We start from the raw sequence: 17260 nt of genomic DNA on the forward strand, positions 1-17260 counted from the left end.
AAAACTGGCATCATTCAGCTCTGCGTTAGACTAGCAAGACTTCACCTTCATAGACTTTTAATATTGAATAGACTCTAAATAAAACTGAAGACATCGTGTGCTGTTGAAATATTAAAACATAATCAAACTGTATAAAGTAGTTCTAGTCTTTAAGTGGAATCTTGAACCAAAATCAAATTTTCATTGAACTGTACCTCAGTTTCCCCATCTCTTTAATGACAGGGTCAGACAAGATGAACTCTAAGGTCCCTTCTAGCACTAATATTCTCTAATTTTGTGCCATTCTTGAAATAGGGATCTCATAAAAGTAGAAATATTTATACTTTGTATATTATATGCATTATGTGATATATATGTACTTTATAGAGTACATTTATATTTCATGTGATGAAACATAGGTTTTATGTCATTTTAAAGAAGGAAAATAAAATTTATAGACATACTAGTATTGGAACACTGCCATAAGGGATTCATGTGGTTCAGCCAGAAACTCTCAGGCTTATGTCCGTTAAACCTCTTAAAATACATATACCTTACTTTTGAGACACCTGTTGTATAGGTCTCTCAGAATTTCAGTTAAAAATGAGTAGAAATGAAAAGGAAAGTGATCTGATATATAATGTACAGTTGAACATACTTTTTTACATTGGGAAAAGAGAAAAGTTCGAAGTCTGTTTGCATAGATAAGTATAGGTCATGTTTTACAATATAATTTAAAGCTCACTCTACTTTTTTAAATGTTTTACACCTCTTACCTAGTAGTGATTTGTTGAATTAATTTCAACAAAATTATTTTCAATAATAAACAAGGGATCTTTTCTTGAAAACAGACTTTTCAGTGGCCTTCTAGGAGGTATAGTTCTTCCCAAGCCCTTCAAGAAGGCTAATCTACTTCTAGTCAGTTTCCCATATTTAATGATTCTTTAGTTTATCTTTCCATCTGGATTATAGATTCTTTGAAAGTACTTGAGGTTTATTCTTCTTTAGAGCCGCCACAAGCTAACTTAATTCCAGATGCTCATTTGATTTATTTTAATTTTTTTCTTCTTGTTCATCTTGCTGTGAAAGGTACACAACAAAAGATAGAAGAGGGGTCAGCGTGGCTAGCTGTGCTGTGGCACTCTAGGTTGTGCCCTGCTCCTGTTGGTCACCGCCACTTTATCCTGTCTGTATCTTGTCTGTACACAGCTGTTTCTGTGTGCTCCCCGGTGGCTCTGAGCTCCTTGAGGTGGGGACTATATTTTGTCTTTCTTTGTATTCCCAGCCCTTAGGACAGTGCCTGGCACATAGTAGGTGCTGGTTAAATATTTAGTGACTGAGAGCTTTTAACTCTTCACAGCTTAGCCGACACCAATTATTCTTCAGTTTTCACCTTTCCCCACATTAACCATCTTGACTAGGAAAATACCACCAACAACCCTATCGAAATCAAATTGGGCACATAAAATCTTGGAGCTTTGTGATTTCATTAATGTACAGTTTAGGTTTAAATCACTCAGTCAACAAAATTACTAGATAAGCCTATGTTGGAAATGTGGATACCTTCCAGTTGCTTGATACCCAGATATTTCCTCCCTGACCCGCCTCTCTAACAGTGCCACCAGCTGGCCTGGCATGGGCTTCATCGCCTTGTGTTTATTGACTGACTACATAAACAAGACAATGATTCTGTTTTAATTCTTTGTTCTTTGGAATATGTTTTTTAACAGGAAAGGAAGGAAAAGAAATCCTGGGGCCTGAAGCTCAGGCAGATGAAGCTGGATGTGCAGGTATTTTTCTGATTGCCTTGATTGCAGTAGATCTGTGCTGGAAGTTTGGGGTCTTTTGTGTCAAGTTTCTGTCTCTTTTAGTCCCCAGATATTCAGGATGGCGTAGTGAAAAGGAATGCCAGACCAGGAGCCAGAAGACCTGGGCTTAAGACCTAACTTATGCCCTTGGTTTAGACAAGTCACTTCATATCCAGGAACCTAAGTTTCCCTTTGTGAACAGTAACTACACCACAAAATTAAGCTGCTGGTGTATTAAGTATTCTCCCAAATTGCACTCATTATCTCTATAGCCCTTTGAATTCTGTAAAGGCACAGTCTGTTTTTTAAATATGAAATACTGAACAACTGAAATTCACAGACAATCCAGAAATAGAGTTATGGACTTGTTTCACTTTCCTCTTCCAAATACTTTACCAGTTGTTCTTTAAAAAGTAAAGATTACTTTGAGTTTCCCCCCCCCAGTTAAGTTACCCTTTAGTTTAAGTGTTGATGAATAGTATAGTAACCTGCAAAACAGGTGGCAGAAGGGAGAATAGGCCGAGGCTGGATATTCTGAAAGCTGGATGCAAATTTGGAAATAATCTCTGGATACCACACCTAAAATGAACAAAGAAAAAAATCACAAAGCTTTTATTTTCATTCTCTAATTGAAGAGGGCTTATATGATCTTATTGAAATAAATAAGAAAACGTGTTTTTAAGAATCAAAAGCATTCTTTACGTGTCTTTAGTCTACTCTTTTACAGTAAGTTTAGATTATATTGACCCAAGCAGCAAAAAATGGGGGGAAAATCAAATTTAGAAATAAGTGACAGGAATCAATCCACAAACATGTGTTCAGTGTTTTCTGCATTCCAGTAAGGATAACGATGACTCACAATTATATAACTTACAAAGGATTTTACATACATTCTCTTATTTAATCTAATGGTAGCATGAAGTAATTTTAGGGTGGCATTGAGGTGACCCTTAACTCTCAAAGGCTGTGCCAGAGGAAGGCAGGCTGTGGCATGTTCTTCCATGTCCTTCCGTGCTAGAAGGCTTCCAAGTAGGGCAGCAGGGTGATTTCCAGAGACTGCCCTCCAACTACAGAAGGATGCATCATTACCAATAGGCTGACCACTTGGTGATGAATTCTTTGGCCATGGTAACATAGGAAACAAAGAAAAGTGCACAGTGATCCTTGGTCATGTGAGGCCATTTTCTGCTTCTACAGTGACAACAGGAGAGCGCTGGAAAGGGGAGCAAAGGATGGCAACAATCACACAGTGTTAAAATGGCCTATACATAGTTAACTATTAATACGTTAAAAGTAGGGTCCTTGTCCAGTGACCCACAAGTACTAGAGGAACTGAATCCTTTCAATTTGTACAGTCTCACCATAAACTGAAAACAGAAGACAGAAGTAGATTGCAGCTAAATGGAGGGTTGGTTCAGAGATTGTCTTTGAAGAAGCACAACCCAGAGTTAACAAGAACCTATTTCATGGGACACTTGGTCATCTGTCATTGCAGTGTTAATGATAAGAATTTAGAAAAACTCCATTTTGATGATTGTTGCAGTTTACGTGTCAATATCCGTTGTTGAAGGAATCCACAAAGAACTCAGAAATACTGTCCAAAATAAATCAGCATATACTTTGACACACTCAGTAACTTCAGTGCAAAGACGGGCACAGGGGAGAAAAGCAAATAAGAAGTTGTAAATATGACTTAGGATGAAGGAATTAGAAAGGCCAAAGGATTGTAGACAATACAAAAATCTCTCACTGGGTCTTCAGACTTCCTCACAAATTGAATAAACTCAGTGGCAGGTTCCACTTTGAAAACTGGGGCTGTATACCCTGTCTAGTTCTGCAGTCCCTCTCCCATTCTCTAGAACCTGAGAATGTAGTTCACCTAGGCCAAGTGCATGAAGAGCAGGAAGAGAGGCTCTTTTCCAGTCTCACTCTTAGCCAGTTTGTTCTAAGGGCCTTCTCCTCAGGAGAGGAAACCAGCAAAACAAGGTCTGAACAATACTGAAGCAGTCCTGGCTCTTCTTTGATTCTCTCCTTTTTCCCCCAGAGAAAGTTACTAAACCAATAAATCAGGAGATTCCTATAGATATATGGTTTACCTGTATTTTAGCAAGGTATTTGATAGAGTGTCTCATAGTATTCTTATGGAAAAGATGGATGCCTATAGGATAGGTGACAGTGCAATTTAATTAATTTAGAGCTGCTGAAATGGTTGGCGTTGAAGAATAATCAGTCATTAATGGTTCAGTGGTGGGAGGTCTTCAGTGGATCCCTCCAAGAGCTCTGCTTGGCCATGTGCTGTTCCACATTTTTATCAGTTTTGCAGATAATGCAAAGCTGAGAAGGATGGCTACCACACAAGTTGGCAGGATCCAAAAACAATATTGGACTGAATTTATTAATAAGCTACATTTCACCATGGATAAATGTAAATGTTTATACTTGGGTTTTAAAAAATCAGCTTTGTAAGTATCGAAAGGGAATGGCATGGTTAGGCTGCAGTTTGTCTTAAAAAGATGGTGGGAGAGGGGACGAAGTCTTGGACGCAGGTGGAATATGGTTTTGCTGGGAGCTGTGCCAACCAGCAAAGTAGGGACCTGAGTGGCAGCATCAGGATTCAAGCAGATTCTCTGGCTCCAAATCTATCTATTTTATATTGCACCACAGTGCCATAGACATTTGCATTCAGTCATCAGAACTACAAAACCTTTTTCCATCATAATGTTTTAATTATGGGGTTTTTTTCTTCCACTCATCTGTAGTTTAACATTCACAGATTTTTTTCTCAAGATTAATATTTAGCAATAAACCAAGGACCCTTATAAATTTTTTCATGTTATGTAAAGTGAAGATAGTCTTATGTGATAATTGTCATAAATAGATTTTCACTTCTAATAAATACTGGTAGTGTCATACTTGTAATTTCACACTGTGAAACTAATGGTAAAGCTTTGCTGTCTTATTAAAGATAAGCTCCAAATTAATAACTGAAGATGGACTGTAGGATGGTAATTTACTGTGCCTACAGCAGAAGCTTTGATACAATATATTTAGCTGCGTTATGTGTAACCTGTATAAATAATGTATTCAGGCAAATAGTTGCTAACAAATATTTATCATGCTACAGCTTATATAAAATATTTAAATGGGGTATTTGTTATTAATCAAACACTAGTTTTAATGAAGGTCAAATGAATAGTTTTTATTACTGTTTTTCCTAAGGAAATTCCTTTCTGATACCCAAAACCTCAGTAACCAGAATTGCATCAGGCAGAAGCTACTGAGCAGAGCATTCAGAACTCTGAAGATTATTGTATTTCCCCTTCTCTTCTGTTGCAAGAATGAATTTTCCCCTTTTGTTCCTAGTTCTAAAGACAGTATAAATTTGGCAAATCATTGTTAGGTCCTGTGATTTCAACAGTGTGGAGAAGTGACAATATTAGAAACTCTCCACCCAAGCAGAACAACTCCCAAACCATCTGTGACTTTGGTTATACAGTCATGAGCTCTGAGACCTAGAGCTGGGAGGCTGGACCTCAGGAGATATCTACTTAAACACCAAAAAGGTTAAGTGACTTGCCCAAGTGTCTTCAGCAGGGTTTGAAACAAGATTTTCCTTACTCCAGTCACTATACGGCCTCTGAGGCGCAGAAGTTGCCTTAGATGCTTAGAGATTAAATGACTTCCCTTGGGTAACTTGAATAATATCTTTGATGGAGTTTGAACCCAGATTTTCCAGACTCCAAGCTTTATCCACCAAGTAAGACTCTTATGTAAACCACATAAACATCCCTCTAAGAATCCCACATGGAAAGCATCTTGCATAGACTGTCAGATCTGCTGAAATTTGTTGTTTTCACCATAACATTATCCTCCCAAACAGATCCACAAGTAGGAGGTGGTGAAGAATTCTCATGGTAATCAACCATGTATATGTTTAAAGTTAAAAAGGAAGATTAGAAATTTAGACTTTTCGGTAGTTAAAGTTTTTAAATTATTCATTTTGTTTCAGTCTTTTACTTTAAGGAAATTACACGCTGATAGAAAAAAATAAAAAAAACTGTACAGATACTGTCATTTTTTTTAGCTTGGAATCAATTTTTCCTTGTAACTGATTTCTCTTTTCATTCTTTTAATAACTAACAGAGCCTTAGTACTGACTGCTCTGTGAGAGAAAAAGCTTCTCAAGGATTATTTCAAGGCATCTCTTTCTTTTTTATATATACAGTTAATAACTATCTCAAATCTTCAAAGTTTGTGAATAAGAAAAGCAGGAAGTTAAGACTTTTCATTTGCAATGATAGGAAAGAGAATGTAAATGGTAAAAAAAAAAATCATTGTAATCACACTAAGTGAATTCTTTTCTATTTTCTAACTATCCTTTCTAATGTGTCACCACCATAATTATTGTGACAGGACATAATGTTGTCAGGTCAGAGTTTTGGCATGTCTTAATTTGAATATTTAAGTTTTCATCTGCCTTATGACCTGAAAATTTAACTTTTTTACATAGAATTTTTAAACATTGTATGCTGCATAAAATTGAATTTTAATTTTTGTTAAATTTTAATTTTTCAATTGAGTTTAGTTTGTCATTGTTTAATTTATTTTGTCGTGTTACCAGTGAGCTATGCCATATTGCTAATCTCACTTTGAAATCAGGCTCAGTAGCTAGGGGCTCAAACATTCTTAAAGAGTGAAAAGGAGGGTGGAGCCAAGATGGCAGAGTAAAAGCAGGAACTTGCTTAAACTCCTGCTCCAACCACCTCCAAATACCTGTAGAAAAATGACTCTAAACAAATTTTAGAGTTACAGAACCCACAAAGTGACAGAGAAAAACAAATCTGCCGCCGAAGGCAAGCCGACAGGAAGGGTTTATCGCACCAGACAGGTGCAGTACTGTGTGAGCCACATAGGCCCAGACCAGGGGCAGGCTGGACCAGCAGAACAGACCAGCCAGAGCAGACTTCAGGAGAGTGAATCACTGGCACCTGTGGCAGTTTCCAGACTTCTCAACCCATAAATGCCAAAGAGAAAGTAAAAGGTTAATAGGGAACTCTATTGGAACTGGGTGAGAGAAGAAGGTGGTCCAGCCCCTGCCCCCCAGGGTGAGGTGGTGGGCAGCACAGGGCTACAACTGCTGCTGCATGGCTGTCTACAGAGCTCCTGGCCTGCAGATTGTAGTGGGACCAAGCAACCATTCAGAGAGTAATCTCTCTTGCTTTGACCTCCTTGGATCTGGATTGCAATCTTGGGTGATGGTGCTGGGGTGAGGAACGCTAGTGTGCCAGAGCTTGTGGTGGCTGTAGAGAGGGTGCCCTCCTCATAGCATAGCTCTGACAACAGCTCTGTCAGAAACTACAAAAACCCCAGGAATTTGGGACACATCTTTCTTCACTCTGGAAGAAGAGTTCTACTGTGGCAAAGAACTCAAAAGTCAAGTAATTGGCTGGCAAGGTAAGCAAACAGAGGAAGCACAGACGGATAGAAGCCTTTTTTGGGGACAAAGAGAATCAAAACATGGAACCAGAAGAAGACAACAAAGTCAAAACTTCTGCATCAAAAGCTTCCAGGAAAATATGAACTGGTCACAGGCCACAGCTCAGGAAGAATTTTGAAAATCAAGTAAGAGAAGTGAAGGAAAAATTGGGAAGATAAATGAGAATGATGCAAGAAAATCATTTTATTAGATGCTATAAAAGAAATCCAAACAAATTAAAAAATAGAAGGCATTGTGAAATATCTCACTGGAAAAACCACTGACCTGGAAAATAGATCCAGGGAAGATAATTTAAAAATTATTGGACTACCTGAAAGCCATGATAAAAATAAAAGAACCTAGACATCATTTTTCAAGAAATTATCCAGCAAAATTGCCCTGATATTCTAGAACCAGAGGGCAAAATAGAAATGGAAGGAATTCACCAATCACTTCTTGAAAAAGATCCCAAAAAGAAAACTCCTAAGAATATTATAGCCAAATTCCAGAGTTCCCAGGTTAAGGAGAAAATATTATAAACAGCAAGAAAGAATTTGTGTATTATAGAAACACAATCAGGATAGCACAAGATCTAGTAGCTTCTATATTAAGGGATCAAAGGGCTTGGAATATGATATTCCAGAGGTCAAAGGAGCTAGGACTAAAACCAAGAATCACCTACTCAGCAAAACTGAGTATAATGATATAGGGGGAAATATCGTCATTCAATGAAATAGAGAATTTTGAAGCATTCTTAATGAGAAAAAAAAGCTGTGAACAGAAAATTTGACATTCAAATACAAGAAGCATGAGAAGGTAAACAGGAAAAAAATCATAAGGAACTTATTAAAGTTGAACTATTTACATTTTTCCATGGAAAAATGATAATTGTAACTCATAAGACTTTTCTCAGTATGAGCATAGTTGAAGGAAATATATATATATGCATATATATGTATGTATAGGAGGGTATATGTGTGCATAAGTATATATATGTGCGTGTGTGTGTGTATATGTGTGTACATGTATACATAGAGGGCACAGGATGAGTTTAATATGAAGGGATGATATCTAAAAAAATAAAACTAAGAGGTGAGAGAGGAATATAAGGAGAAAAGGAGGGCTAGAATAGGGTAAATTATCTCATATAAAAGAAGCAAAAGAAAACCGTTACAATGGAGGAGAAGAACAGGAGGTGAAAGGGAATGGGTCAACCTTACTCTCATAGAGTTTTGCTTAAGGAGGGAATAACATACACACTCAATTGGGTATCTTACCCCACAGGAAAGTAGAGGGGAAGGGTATAAGAGGGGGGATGATAGAAAGGAGGGCATATTGGGGGAGAGGGTAGTTAGAAGCAAACATTTTTGAAAAGGGATAGGGTCAAAGGAGAAAACAGAATAAGTGGGGGGTGGGATAGGATGAAGGGAAATATAGTTGGTCTTTCACAATATAACTACTATGGAAATGATTTGGGTAACCACACATGTACAACCTATATTAAATTGCTTATCTTCCCAGTTGGGGTGAGTGAGGGGGGAAGAAGGGAAAGAATCTGGAAATCAAAGTTTTAAAAACAAATGTTTTAAAAAATTGTTTTTTACACACAACTGGGAAATAAGATATACAGGCACTAGAGTTCAGAAATCCATCTTGCCCTACTAGAAAGTTAGGGGGAAATGGGGGAGGACCTAAGAGAGAGCAGATTGGGGGAAGGGGCATCCAGTAAGCTCACTATCTTGGGGTGAGGGGAAGGGGAAGATGGGGAGAAAATTTGTAACTCAAAATCTTGTGGAAATGAATGTTGAAAACTAAAAATAATTTTTTTTAAAAGAGTACAAAGGAGAGAATGTAGACATCTCTTTCTGAGACTATACATGTCCTAACATCAGCTCCCTCTGAAGGACATGCCCTGTTAGCTCTGCTTCTGTGATATGGTCTTCACCATTAATGAGTAATAATATCTCTAAGTTACCATTTAAATCTCAAGGAGCATCCTTTGGGCTGGCAGCCACATTACTGGGCATATCCCAAGGAGGTCAGAGACAGACAGAAAGGTTCCTGTGTGCCGCAGCATTCCTGGCAGCGCTTTCTGTGTCTGCCTGCCGTCTCCATTCACTCAGGCTCAGGCCCTCTTCATTGGTGTCCTTGCATCCAGTCCCTCCCCTCTCCAGTGGAGCTGTCATATATTGCCAAACTAATATTCATATGCTTCTGTTGTTAATGTTTTCCTAGTTAAGAATGACACAGAAAAAAAATTTTACATGAATAAACGTTCCTGAAAGCACAGATCTTATCTGTCTAGCACCTTACATGGTTCCTGGCACGTGTAGGGACGCGGTAAACGCCTGCTGATCAGATGATTGTTAATGTTACTTTCTTCTCAGAAACCTTCGATGGCTCCCTGTGCTTCTAGAATAAAATTCAAACTCTTCATCCTGGTACTTCAGGCTTTCCGTAATCTGGGTCCTCCCTAGATTTCCAGATGTATTTGTATTATTCCGTTTGACGCATCTTACAAGACAAACTTTTTCCTTAAACTCATCAACCTGTCTCCGGCTTGTGCTCCTTTTAGTCCCAGGCCTGGAACAGTCTTTCCTCACCTGAGCCTGTTAGATTCCCGAGTTTCCTTCAAGGCCCAGGTCACCAACTACTGCCCATGTAATAACAGTAACATCTCTTCCAGAAATAAAGAGGCAAAGACATGAGATAATAACAGCTGACATGATAGAACATTCATTGTGTCATCACTGAAGTTCTTTTTATCCCCATTTTGCAGATGAGGATAGTAACATTTGGAGAGGTTAGGTGATCTATCTGCCCACTATTTATTTCAGAGCCTATAAGTGTTCAAGGCAGGATTCAAACCCAGGGCTCTGCTTGGATTCAATCAAAACAAACTTCTTCATTCTGAAGCAGTAATTAAAGGGGGAAAATAAAAGCAATGAACTAGAATCTGAGGGAATCCCCCCTCAATTGAGATTGGCTCAACAGACTGGTGTGTAAATGGGATGGAATGGCATTGCTTTTGAGAAAAGATGAAAAGGGATCAGAGAATCCTGGGAGATATGAACTGATGCAAAGTGAAGCAAGCACAGAACCAGGAGAGTAATTTATACAAAGACAGCAACATGGTAGAGATAATGATGGTCAATTCAGTGACCAAACATGTCCCAGAGGACTGATGATGAAACATGCCATCCTCCTCCTGACGGAAGGGATAAACTCAGGGCACAAAATAAGATGTATGCTTTTTTGAAATGTCCCCTGTGTGGATTCTTTTTGGCTTGACTTGGCTATGCCTATTCATTACATCATCTCTTTTTCTTTCTTTTTTTAATGGGGGCAGATGGGGGATGATGATGAAAGAAGAGGTGAACCATAGTGACATTGATGATTAAAAAAAGGCCATAGAAATTTTTTTAATGCACAGAAGGGAACAAAAGAAAATTTAGAAGGAAGCAGAGATGAGCCAGAAAGCTTTGAAAGCAACTTTTAGAATTATTATATGCTCTTTAAAGGAAGCAGTATGAATTGGAAATTCATCATTTCATTTATGATACCCTGTGTTCTGTGTGTGTGAAATACACTCTCCTTTTTTTAAAATGTTTATGCTCAGGATAAAAATAATAAAATAAAAAACAAACCTAAGGCTCTCCTAATTTCAGATCCAGGGCTTTTTTCCACTACACCCCCTTGCTTGTGAGAAACACATTAAAGTTTTCTTCTTATGTAGTGAAACTCTTTTTAGGTTATGGTGGTGAGCTTGCTCTTTTATAAAACCTGTATTTCTTTTAGTAAAAGAGGATGAATGTGACTCAGATGCAGAAAACGAACAAAACCATGATCCTAATGTTGAAGAATTCCTGCAACAAGAAGATACAGCTGTTATCTATCCCGAAGCACCCGAGGAAGACCAGAGACAAGGCACCCCCGAAGCTAGTGGTCATGATGAAAATGGTAATTGACCCTTGGCTATTAAGTTCCTCCTATGTGCCACAGTCTTAAGTGCTCTGTCCACCAAGTAGAGTCTCCCCACAAAAAATAGCCTGGTATTTGCTTCTCTATATATTTTGTTCCTACATATGTGTATACTTGGTGTTTTTTTCCTCCAGTAAAGTATAAGTATACTTTCCCCTATCCTGTCTTCTTACGCTTTTCTCCCTCTTTGTCCCTCACTTTTTTATGATAGGGGTTTTAAAATTCTATTTTCTTTTCAAGTCTGCATTCTCTCCCTCTCATCTCCTAAAGTATACTCCTTTAGGGCAAACACAGTTTTTGTCTTGTGGCCCCAGAATTCCCAAACAGAGCATGACACATGTTTAACCAATGAACACACATTATAAGACTACTGTGTACAAGACTATACTGATTGATTTAATTGACTTCAGCACAACTTTGGGACATAGAGAATATATATAACCGCCTATACTATACTAACTAGGTTTATTCATGTTTTCTTTTTCAGTGTTAGTAGTGCAAAGTTAAACTGGTGGCTGCCCCCTGACATGGTGGCACTGCACATGATAATATTCCTGTACTTGAGGAAGCCAGGAAGGAAGTGAGCAGGAAGCACCATGAGGCAGTAGAAAAACCTGCTGGATTTGGAGCCTAAGAGCCTGGGTTTAAATCCTGGCTTTGTTACTTACTGCCTTGATCAGTCAACAAGTATTTGCCAGGGCACTTTCCGTCTCTTGGCCTCAGTTTCCTCATTTGTAAGATGAAAAGGAGGAACCTTTCTACCTCTCAGTCTGTGGTCCTAAAGATCAGAAATTCTGTCATCAGTTTCTGCCCAATATTCATTATAACTCTGGAAGAGTTGATCTGTCTCCTGATATGTTTTCTCTGTTGTGCAGCCACGAAGCCAAAGTCTGTTCTACTTCTAAATTTTTATTATTTGAAAACCTACATCTTTCCAGTCAATAATCACCAGAAATCAATCATATTTAACTTTTCTAAAGTTCTGTTCAGAAGCAGCTGGGTGGCACAGTGGCTAGAGCACTGGGCTTGGATTTGGGAAGATTCATCTTAATGAGGCCAAGTCTATCTAGCCTCAGACACTTACTAGCAAAGCATTATTTACGTTTGCTCAAGCCCCTCATTTTAACTTTATGTGAATGAATCTCTGTTTCAAGCATGTTTCTAGTAAACAGAAAATTGGGTTATACTTTCTAATCCATTCTGCTGTCCTCCTGTTTAATAAATGAGTTACTCATTCATGTTCATGATCATATTTATTTGTATATATTCCCCTATCCTGCCTTCTTATGCTTTTCTCCCTCTTTGTCCCTCATTTTTTTATAAGGGTTTTAAAATTCTATTTTATTTTCAAGTCTGCATTCTCTCCCTTTCACCTCTTGCCCCTCTTTCAATATTTTGCACAATGTAATAGTATTCTATCATGTTTGTATACCACAACCTGTTCAGCCTTTCCCCTATTAATGGGCAAGCTCATCCTCCTCCATTTCCAATTCTCTGCCACCATGAGAAATGTTTTTGTCCATTTGGGTTTTCTTCTTTCTTTGATCTCCTTGGGACGTGGACATAGTTGTGATATCACTAAATCAAAGAGTATGCACAGTTCAGTCATTTGGAGGGCATAGTTCCAGACTGCCTGGATCAGTTCTCAGTTCCACCAACTGTGTCAAGCACCCGATATGAGACATGGCAACTCTCACCCAGTTGTTCCTAATTTCTTACTCTGTATATCTCTCACCTTCCCTTTTCTTTCTTCTCCTAACGCTGTCAACACAGAAGAAAACCAATCCTCTGCTTATCTTATTTTAGGATTCTGCAGTCATTTGTCTCTTCTTCCCCCAAAGAATATAAGCTCTTTCTCCTCCTCCAGCTAGTTGTTCAAATGTATTCCCTATCTAGATTTTTCTTGATTCTTTAACATCTTTACATTTTCAGAGTTTCTGTTCATCTCTAGTCTTTCTATCAGGAATTCAGTTTTACAGTCTTAAGGTAGTCTTGGTACTATAAGCCTTCATCTTTTGCCACACCGTATTGCAAGATTTTCTGCCCTTTTGAGTCAAATCTGACAACTCGTATTGTACCTGACTATAGTTCTTTGGTACTTCAGTTCTTTGTTTCTGCTGCCCACCAGAAAGAAACCCTGGATTTTGGGGTATGACCTAGAACCGCTGGATTATGAATTCAACATTCCTGAGAATTGTGTCATGGCCCTCTCTGGAACCCTTCTCACAAAGTTTTTAAATGTGTAAGATTAGAAAAGAAACCAATTATCTTGAAATAAAACATGGAATTTTTTCCTAGGTTTTTGTTTTTGCATTTTTTTATCTCTTCACTTCCTAGTATTTTTGTAGTTCTTGTGGTCATGCCTTTTTTTTTTTTTTTGAGGCTCTGCTTTTATATTTGTGGAGTTGCTCTCTTCTTCTAGGTTTCCCCTCTTGACCTCTGCTATTTTTCCATAATGTTCATTGTCTTGGCTTAATCATATCATCAGCTTCCGTTTCTGATTTGTAATTATGCCAGGATCAGGTACTGCCCCCTTTCTACACTCTTGAATTGGTATAGTCAAGCCCCATTTGGACTTTGAGAGAAATTTTTTTTTGTTATATTAATAAACAATTATTAAATTAGGATCTAGGCTTTTCTCCTCTTTTTCTCTATTGAGGCCCAGCTCCTGTGGAAGGTCAGCCTCTGAATGCCATGGCTGATTGAGATTACCCCTAATGCTCAGGAAATTTTCTCTTCCATTTTAGCCCAGACCCCACCCAACTAGGACACTTTACTTATGTTTAGAGTGTAGACAATCCAGTCTAGGTCTGTTCTTACCCTGAGGAAATGAGCCCCAGTCTTTATATCCCTTCTTTAAAGTTTAGGGTGACTCCGCTCATGAAGGAGAAAAACAATCAGAGTGGTCTAGATGGAGATCAGTTCCCTTGTCCAGATTGCTGGAAGTGGCTGAGTCTCATAACCAGGCCATCTTAGCAAGAAGAGCTGAAGAGGGCTAGCCCACCTCCTCCTTAAATGTCCACCAATCAGAATTGACTTTCAGTCAGGGGAATTCCCTTTCAAGGATTATTTAAAGCTTTCAGGCTCTCCATATGTTTTGTCCTTGGTTGCTGAAACCACTGATTATCAATTTATTGATTATTTGCTAGCCTAATTAATAAATTATTAATTACCCAGAAACTCTGTCTCAGGATTTTTCATTTGTCACAACTTGATGTCAGTTTCCAGGGCTCCAACCACTGGCATTTACTCCTCCATTTCATCTCAGCTCTAAGTACTGACAGGCATCAATCGGTGCTGCTGGTCAAACTGGGCTGTCCACAGAGCACTGCTGGCCTTCCAGCCTGTCTTTCCTGGCAGGACCTTTCTTCCACTGCCTCAGTGAAAGATTCTTTTTGCCCAGTCCTGGGTGGGATGAACAAGCTTATTGTTTCTTTTTTAAATTTTCAATCATTTTTTTTAATCTAGAGCCCTTCTTAGATCTCTGCTAAAGTATCTAGGGAAAGCGCTAGACTCCTCTGTAGCCTTGCACTCCACCGCCTTAACCAGAACTTTGGGACTTGTTATCTTTTTCCCGCGATGTGTAACACACAGACGTCCTTCTACTATTAGGAAAGAAATTAGGAGATACAAAGAAATACTTATCTAACTGCTTCATACTGTTGGTGTTAAAATCCCGTGAACCTTTTTATTTAAATGCATTTCCCCCTCTAAGCTACTACAAAAGTACATCTCTAAAGAACTTAAAATTATTGTGCCTGGAGAACTCTCCCATCCCGTCATACAAGCACTGACCCAGTGCCCAGGGACATGTAAGGCAGTATATTAAGTATTGGGGATACAAAAACTAGTGCCTGCCCTCAAGGAGCTTACCTTCCACAAGGAAGATACCTCCGGCAGACAAATCATCGTAGACGTGTGGTAGAGAGAGCAATGAAGAGTCTCTGTAGGAAGGAGCATTCGAGGGAGCTGGGGATTCCAGAGATGAGTGACAGCCTGCACAGAGCCACCCAGCAGCCCCAGGACGTCTCCGCTGTGGCCCCGCGCACCAAAGGCCGTGGCGGACCGCAAGCCCGACTGTGTGAGCTCAAAATGCCAGTCTGACTAGTGTGTCGCTCTCCAGACGTCAGTGGGGACCTCCTGAGGGCAAGAGGGCTTGGGAGGAGAGGCCGGAATCCTTAAATTGAAGTGTGAGGCTGCTTGCAGTGGCCCAGTGAGAGCTGAAGTAGACCAGTGGTTGGTCAGATGGGAGAGGTGTCGCTTGTGGGCTAGTTAGATTGGAGGTGAGGGGGCAAGACTTGCCGGAGCACTCCGAGGTGGTGAACCAGAGGAGGAGAGAGACCACGGTCCCTCCGTAGAGATGAAGAAGTTTGGAGGAAGCGGGAATGTAGGGGAAAGAGAAGTCCCATTGTGGATCTTTGTGCTCAAGATGCCTCTGGGATATCTGGGAAGAGATATCCAAACACTCGGTGAGGAGGGGGAGAGATGAGGGCTGGAGGCAAGGACCTAGGAATCCTGGGAGCTTGTGGGCTTTGATGAGATTTCAAGATTTCAGTGCTGTCAAAGCATTGATTAAATGTTTTGTGTAGTAGTGAGGGCAACAATTATTGGGACTTCAACACTATTATTCTCTGGCATTACTGCCACGAGTTGTAAATAAATAACAACTTTTTACCAGCTCTCAAGAAATGAGTTTATAGTAGAAACTAAAGGGCAATAAAATTTTGGAATATGGAATGGAATAGAAATGGAAGTGTGTTAAAGGATAGTGAGCATTTCACATGAAGCACAAGGTGACTTTTATAAAATAGGAAGAATGATTCTCAAGTGTGCAGTGAAAGAATGTGGTTTAAAAAAAAAAACTAACGAAATGTTCCTTTGCTTACATCTGGAAGCAAACCAAAAGTCAGTAAGTGTGCAAGAAATATATTAAAACCTTACTAATTTGAATTAGGAGAGACCCTCAGAATTCAGGAGGAGAATGTCTACTTTAAAAGAAATGTAGCTTTGTTACTTTGAATAATAATAATAATGGCCAATATTTATACGATGCTTTAAGGTTCAAATATATTACCCCATTTGATCCTTGCAACACCTCTCTGGGTTATCCTCCTTTTACAGATGGAGAAACTGAGACATGGAGGTTAAGTGACTTGCCCAGAGTCACAGAGCTACTAAGTGTCTGAGTCCAGATTTGAATCTTTAATCCATCAGTAAACATTAAGTGCCTGCTCTGTGCAAGCACTGTGCTAAGCACTGGGGATACAAATAAATAAAAGAAAGGCAGCCCCTGCCCTCAGACCACAAAAGAAATCTAAAAAACTGAAGTTGGGGAGGGGGAAGAAAAGGTGTTCAGTCTGGGGTACGGTGGAAAACACAGAGCCAGCCGGGTCTGCAGCCCTCTTTGAAGGAGAGTTTGGGGGTTCTTTGCTCTGCCCTCCAGCCTTGCAAGCAGAGGGGCAAGGACACGGAAGAAATATGTACCCCACAGTCGTTTGGGGCAGGATGAGGAGGAGCATGATGGTGGGCCGCAGGCGTGTTTAGTCCCTGCAGTAAATAAGCAGGGAATAAGCCTTCCTGACTCCAAATCCAACACCATCCAGGATGCCTTGATGCTAATAAACTTTTCTCAGGAAGAGTTCCTTCCAAACTTGCTTCAACAAACTCAAAAAACTAAATATTATTAGCAGTGTTTTATATGTGAGTCACTAACATCCTAAATGATTACAAGTTTTTACATAGATTAAATGTACCTTCCTACAATCTGGTTTGTGCTCTTAATTTGTTTAACAAACAGGCTTTCTATAGATCAAGCAAAGGTAAACAAGCCCAGGTTGAATTGCCAAAAAAAAATTAATAGATTGAGACCATTCATAAAATTAAAATGTGGGGCATCTAGGTGGCACAGTGAATAGAGCACCGGCCCTGGAGTCAGGAGGACCTGGGTTCAGATCTGGCCTGAGACACTTCACACACACACACACACACACACACACACACACACACACACACACAC

The 17260-nt window shown here is 39.3% G+C and overlaps 1 protein-coding gene across 5 annotated transcripts in view; it reads left to right on the plus strand.

Moving 5' to 3' along the window:
- ZEB1 (zinc finger E-box binding homeobox 1) overlaps nucleotides 1-17260 on the plus strand; it is a 552334-nt gene that overhangs the window by 507817 nt on the left and 27257 nt on the right. For 4 of the 5 annotated variants that reach the window (XM_069086426.1, XM_069086429.1, XM_069086427.1 and 1 more), the window contains 2 exons: nucleotides 1710-1769; nucleotides 11062-11223. In XM_069086426.1, the coding sequence (XP_068942527.1) occupies nucleotides 1710-1769; nucleotides 11062-11223 (222 nt within the window). The remainder of the gene's footprint in view (nucleotides 1-1709; nucleotides 1770-11061; nucleotides 11224-17260) is intronic. The other variant, XM_069086431.1, reaches the window with a different exon arrangement.

This window comes from Petaurus breviceps, unplaced genomic scaffold (genome assembly GCF_028583685.1).
Source record: "Petaurus breviceps papuanus isolate PSGF00001 unplaced genomic scaffold, PetGlider_PUasm1.0 178, whole genome shotgun sequence".
Taxonomy (NCBI): Eukaryota; Metazoa; Chordata; class Mammalia; order Diprotodontia; family Petauridae; genus Petaurus; species Petaurus breviceps.